The 6,886-nt window shown below is 34.2% G+C and overlaps 1 protein-coding gene across 1 annotated transcript in view; it reads right to left on the bottom strand.

Moving 5' to 3' along the window:
- Positions 1–8: 8 nt before the first annotated feature.
- The window catches only part of LOC111084921 (myelin transcription factor 1-like), a 65,619-nt gene continuing 58,741 nt past the window's right edge, over positions 9–6,886 (bottom strand). The window contains exons 15-16 of the mRNA XM_022381535.1: positions 1,754–2,038; positions 9–730 (exon numbers count right to left, since the gene is read on the bottom strand). Of these exons, the coding sequence (XP_022237243.1) occupies positions 1,802–2,038 (237 nt within the window). The 3' untranslated portion in view covers positions 9–730; positions 1,754–1,801. The remainder of the gene's footprint in view (positions 731–1,753; positions 2,039–6,886) is intronic.

Here is a 6,886-nt window from a genome sequence, read left to right as displayed (position 1 = left end):
AAGTGGTGCTTTTAATGGAACCATTACGATAACTTATGAAGTGGTGCTTTTAATGGGACCATTACGATAATTTATGAAGTGGTGCTTTTAATGGGACCATTACGATAACTTATGAAGTGGTGCTTTTAATGGAAGCATTACGATAACTTATGAAGTGGTGCTTTTAATGGGACCATTACGATAACTTATGTAATTATAATAAAGTACATGCCATCAACGACTACATACCTAACTTACATAAAAACAATTCGTATACATACATCTCACACCTCATCTTAAATGCGAAAGACATTTGTAATGCGTACTTAGACTGAAACAAAGACAGTAGCTTTAAATTACAAGTATAGCATAAAAGCAAAAATTCGATTTACTGTTTATTCCTTTACAGAATATACCGTTTACATTCACAGATAAATTTGTAACCCCATTATAAATATATATTATTAAAAGCACGTACTAAAAGTAATATAAAACTAATCCCTGTTTTTCGTTCTCATGGAGAAAAAAAATGCTTTGGACTTTGAAGAGTTTGAAGCTACTGTGAATAATTTCCACTCTTTTCACATAAATCACAATAATCCTGGCGTGAGCACTGAAAAAATGAAATTATATGATTACGCTGCACGTCTTCATCATTGGATCAAAATAATTTTAACTGATCATTTCTCACACAAAGGATATCATTGAGGAAATCGAAACTTAGAATTTTATCCATCCTCTGTCATGCTGGCTGCAAAAGAAGAAAAATAATTATTCGGATTTTAATTAATCATGAAATATGAGTTTGAATCTAAACTATAACGTTTTGGTAGAAGAATGATTTCGTGTGGTTTGTGGTTTTAAAAGTCCTAATTTGGACTGCATTCATGGTCTAAGATTAGTCTTTCTATAGAGCACTAGTTGTGAATGTGTTCTGTGATCCAGAATACATATTTTTTTTATATAGGGCTAATTTTGACTGCGTTTTATAGAAAATCTGTTGCTATGTTGTTCAGCTCTTACAAGTTGATAATGAATTTTAAGTTTGAGATTCCAAAGTCAAGCATATAAATTCCTCGTACATAGTATGCAAACGTCTAGAATGTCAAAGAGCTACTTTTCAAAACCCTGAATAAACTGTGCATATGCGATGACTTTCATATGTTATTTAAAGTTGTTTCAATAAGGTTCAGTAAATGAAAAGGTTGCGAGTTTTTAAGAAGTGCATATGGTCTTGTTAAACTTCTTATTCAAATGTTCTGAAGTTTATGTGTCGCATTTAGTTTAGTAGTTAAAAGTTTAAACACTAGTTTTGCTCAACCTTTTTTCTGGACGGTTTCAATAACACAATAAGTCGAACAACAAATTTTCGATAAAGAGTGGTTGAGCATTATGATGTGTATAAAATTAAGTAAATACGTAAGCATTATAATGAAATAACTTGGAAGTACGTTAGAGAATTATTATTTTGCAAAGCGGATTCACGACGCCTTAGAGTCAACAACAACAACAACAACAAAACAACTAGACAAACTGGACATCTGATATGATCATACTAAAACAAAACAGGTTGAATTTTACTCTTAATATTTTATTGTAATGTAAAAGATATAAACTTGGAGCTTAATTTTCTAATTCGACTCGTGTCAAACAACATATTACAACATCATATATATATAACAGCCTCTTTAGTATTTCTAAATATGTTAATTTGTTTAAAGATAGCGCTATAAAAAAATCCAAAACATCTTGTGTCTCAACATAAAGTACTCACTATTGAGCTCAGAAGAACCCGTTGCTTCTAACTTGGTTAAGCATATACTTATGTTGTAACGTTCGAGTTCTGAGAAGCCTGTTTCGCAGAGTAAAAACCGGTCTGCCTATTTTCTTTGGCCTGATTTGTGTACATAGGGTTAAGTTTACGTCCTTTATATTCTACAGTTGATCTGTCGGTGAAGTTTGACAAGCGAACACGATCCAACAATGACATGAAATTGTTGCGAAGAGATTCGTAATGCTTCGTCAAGTACATTGATTTCTGGTCCGGGTCTTGATTGTCCTGAAATATCAAGCTTAGTTTTATTGTTATATCAATGTTAAGTAAAAAAATTTATCAAGGAGCTGATCTGATTGAGCCATTATTTTGAGCATTAAAGACAAATACAATGACAGTAACAAAAGGTCACTATTTTATTTTGTATAAGCTGCGTGGTCCATAAGCATGATGATTTATTTATGATTGTTTTACTCCTGCCATTTATCACTTTGAGCATAATTATAGTATTGTCAGGTTACAAATCATTGTCACGATCGCCCCCCAGTGGCACAGCGGTATGCCTGCGGACTTACAAAGCTAAAAACCGGGTTTCGATACCCGTGTTGGACAGAACACAGATAGCTCTTTGTGTAGCTTTGTGCTTAACTACAAATAAACACGATTATAGTGAAGGTACAAGTAAACTTCCGACATTGTATTTTACTTGCTGTTAAACCCTTATTGGTTATATAATTCTACATTTCTATGTTGTACACCCACACTAAATGCCTACTTATAAAAGATTGGAAAACATGCATATATCATTAGTTTGATAACCATTTCGAAAACCTAACTGGGAATTTTAGGTTATATAACTTGCACAAAATATTTTTGTGATAAGATACAAAAGTGAAACTCCTATATAATTATTCGGATCGCTCTTATTACATTTTAATTTATGGGTTAATATATTGGTAGATCACGCTATTGGGAAAATATCAGTTTCAAAAATCGTATTAAAAATATTAAAATAATAGATAACAGCAATGTTCCCTACATTTATTGAAATTTGTTGGTGTTCTATTCGTGACGACTTACAGTTTCTTTTCTTTTTGTATTAGCTTCAGTTATTTCTTCTAATAAATTACTTTGATTGATTTTTAGCCGTTTAGTTATGTGCATTTCTTCGTTTTCATTCTCCTCTCCATTCTTGTTTTCAGTCTAATTGTTTGGACTGTCATTCATATTGCTGTGCTATGATTTTAAGTAATTGTAACACTCAGTATATCCATCATATGCACTTTTCCTTTCTTGTTTTTTTTTAATTAAATTTTCTAATTCAGTACAAAACAGCTTACCGTCATTTAGAATCAAATGTATAAGCGCCAAGTATGTCGCTTGTGGTACCATGTCTCTGCATTAAGATATGCAAATCGTTCTTATGGATTTCTATATTATAACCCTCTACTGAATATTTTAATATGTTTGTTAAAACATTGGCAAAAAGTAGTATACAAGAGTTTATGTTGATTTAAAGACATTATAAGAATTGAGTCTAAAAAATTATTGCTGAAGAAATAAAAGAAATGATTAACACAATTCTTGACCATTCGACAGTGCAGTTCTTCCACAGACAGACTTATGGATGAATAAATATTTTAAGGCTATTTTAGAATCTGAGTAGTCGTATAGTGAGGCTGTTAAACAATGTATAGCCAAAACAGACAATACTTCGAAACAGAGAGCTTTCCATATCTATCCTAAGAATGAGAAAACTCAATAGAGGGTTTATGACATCTTAGAGCTCTTAATTAAACTACGTTCTAAATTACGCCTTCATACACATAGTCAATCCTTTAGGTACGAAAGAAGAATATTCTGACCCAAAAAGTCATTATAATGAAAGTGTATATATAACAAGGATTTGAAACCGATGGATGATTACAAGCCGAAAGTTAACAGTCACACCTAGAAATCAACGGGTGTTTTCACGAGAAAAATTGCCGAAAAAACTTAATTACAACAATCTCATCTGACGACATGTCTATCAAGCCTCCCGATGCAGTTTCAATGGGTTTTTGTGTCTTTAGCCTGATTACACGTGGCCCACGAACGGTTGAGGGTCTGTAGCATATTTGTTATTATGCGTAGTTTAAGAATGACCTCCCAGTCCTTTGCAGAAGGTTGTTGCAACAGAAATTGTGATGTCTGGTAATAGTGCGTAATTATATCAGCACGAGACCTAACGTCGTTCTCATAAAGAGCTATCAACTTTCAGCATATATATATATATATTTGAACGTTTTGACGTTTTAAATAGTGCTACCTGAATTTTATGGAATGTATAATGATTTCTTGTTGTACAAATATAACTGCATAGGACTTTAGAAAAACACATTTTTATAAGAATTAAGGCGTAACTTCATTGTTTGCGAGTGGATATGGGCAATTAGCAAGTTAATACGTTGAGTTCATTTTGTCTGTGGAGCAAACAGACTGTTAGAACACATATACATATATCTTGATATACAGTCCCCCGGTGAAACAGCTGTAAGTCTACGGAATTACAACGCTGAAATCCGAGATTCGATTCCCCGCGTTAAGAGTCTGGCATGGTCTGGTGGTTAGGACGCGAATCCGAATCTCTTTCACTGAATATGCTCGTTTTTTAAGCCGTGGGAGCGTTATAATACGACGGTCAATCCCACTATTCGTTGGCAAAAGAGTGGCTCGAGAGTTGGCGATGGGTGGTGTTAACTAGCTGTCTTCCCAGGGGACGAAGTAATGGTAAAAATGCTAAATTACGGACAGCTAACGCAACTAGACAGCTCTCGAGCAGCTTTGCGCGAGACTGAAAACAAACTAAATAAACAAATCCTCCCTTTCAATTTTCAAAAAAATATAGGCCATTGTTAGAACAATATAACATTTTGTTTTGTCTGTGAGAGAGAAAAGTGTAGCCCAAGATTAGATATAAGTAAACAGCTCATTTTAATGTTAAAACATTGTCTTGGTTTTCAGAAGAACATTAATAAATACAGACTATTTTTATATCACTCTTTTTTTTCAAGAGAAGAAAGGATTGTTTTGTTTGTTTTTGAATTTCGCGCAAAGCTACACGAGGGCTATCTGCGCTAGCCGTCCCTAATTTAGCAGTGTGAGACTAGAGGGAAGGCAGCTAGTCATCACCACCCACCGCCAACTCTTGGGCTACTCTGTTACCAACGAATGTTGGGATTGACCGTCACATTATAACGCCCCCACGGCTGAAAGGACAAGCATGTTTGGTGGGACGGGGATTCGAACCCGCGACCCTCAGATTGCGAGTCGAGCACCCTAACCACCTGGCCATGACGGGCCGAGAAGAAAGGAAGTTGTAATTAGCTTATCTACTAATTTGGAACAACATATTTAAGTAACAAGACACAGGCCATTAGAAAAGTAATATACACTTGTTCGATTAAAAGTACCGTGTTTATTTACAGAGTAATACATTCTTATTAATAATGTGTTAGGAGGGGCGACAGAACATCGATATAGTTAGTTGTCTCTAGTACTCTTTTATTGATTATTTTAAATTTAGTCTTTGATCAGTTTTGTTGTTGGATTTGAATCACTGTGAAAATATGAACGCTTTTAAGCATATTCAGGTTTCGTGTATTGATAAACTGTGTGGATTTCAAAACCAATCAACCCGTTTTTTTAAATGACATATTCCATTTTCAAGTAAGGAAGAACACGCTGAATGTTGTCAGATTAGCAACTAAATACTGTTGTTAATATGGGGCAGGTTATTTAATAAGGTAGTAGAATATTGACTAATGTTTGTTTAATGTGATGCAAAATCCTTTACTCACCACTAATAACATAAAACAGTTTAGACTATAACCAACGTTAGAAAGAGGAGGAAAGTAATGAATAATAACCAGCTAATAAATAATCCCAGTAAGTGAGGGAGAACACTGTATATTAGTATATTAATAAACAATGTTGGTAATAACTATTGTTGTTAAGAGGGGAGAACATTAAATATTAGTAGATTAACTGGAGTGTCCATCCCCCTGGACGGAAGCTATGTAAATTCATGATTAATGAAAGGTTATCTTAGGACATGAAAAGTTGCTTTCCTTATATGTAATTTTAAAAAACGCTCATAAAAACTGCAAAACACAAAACGTGAAACCGCAATTTCGCAAGTATCTCTGCATGGATCAAACAAATCTTCATGCGAAATTTGGTGAAGGTCCATCAACAGGAGGCAAAGTAGTGGTAAAAAATGCAAAAACGCCCATAAAAACCGCAAAACGCAAAATGCATAACTGAAAATTTGTGTTTATCTCCCCATGGACCCAATGAACCTCCATACCAAATTTGGTAAAGGTACATCCACACCCTGCGAAGTAGTTACATGGACATAGAACAGACAGTACTATTATATTTATATAGATTAATAAACAACATTGATGAGTATTAAGTATTTCCAAATTAATAAGCAATACTGGTAAGTTGGGAGAACATTGAATATCATTAGGTTAATAAACAATGTTGATAAAAGGGGAGAACAACGAATATTAGTAGATTAATAAATACTGTTGGTAGCTAGTGGAAACCATTGAATATTAACAGGTGTCACAGTTAAAATAACTGTTAATATTAGGTTTCTATAACTAGTTTAAGTATATCTTATATTCGGGCTTTTTTTTTAATTTTATGCAGGTGTTCTGTATTTAGTTATGACACCCTTGTTCACTGGATATCGTAAGACCGTAACATGTACGTATCCTTTTCCTTAAAGGTTACAGATGCAGTATTCGCTCTTAAGTCTCAATCTACAGTGTAAGCTTTTCTCTATGGACTTTGAGATAGATCGCCTTTTGAGAAATGTGTTACAGAAACCTTTAAAAGTGGCTTCAGATGGTTAAAATTGTATGTAGACTAGTAGTTGAAGTACGTAACCTAGCGGATTGTAGGATACCTTAGTAAGGCTTTAAATGACTATAAAACCGAGTAATCCACACAGATATGGATATCTTCCTGTTTCTACCTTGTGTAGACGTTTTGTTGTGAACGGGCCCGGCATGGCCAGGTGGTTAGGGCGCTCGACTCACAATCCGAGGGTCGCGGGTTCGAATCCCAGTCACGCCAAACATG

The sequence above is a fragment of the Limulus polyphemus genome, unplaced genomic scaffold (genome assembly GCF_000517525.1).
Source record: "Limulus polyphemus unplaced genomic scaffold, Limulus_polyphemus-2.1.2 Scaffold172, whole genome shotgun sequence".
Classification (NCBI taxonomy): domain Eukaryota; kingdom Metazoa; phylum Arthropoda; class Merostomata; order Xiphosura; family Limulidae; genus Limulus; species Limulus polyphemus.
The sequence above is the reverse complement of the archived record's forward strand: the minus strand, read 5'-3'. Positions and strand labels throughout refer to the sequence as shown.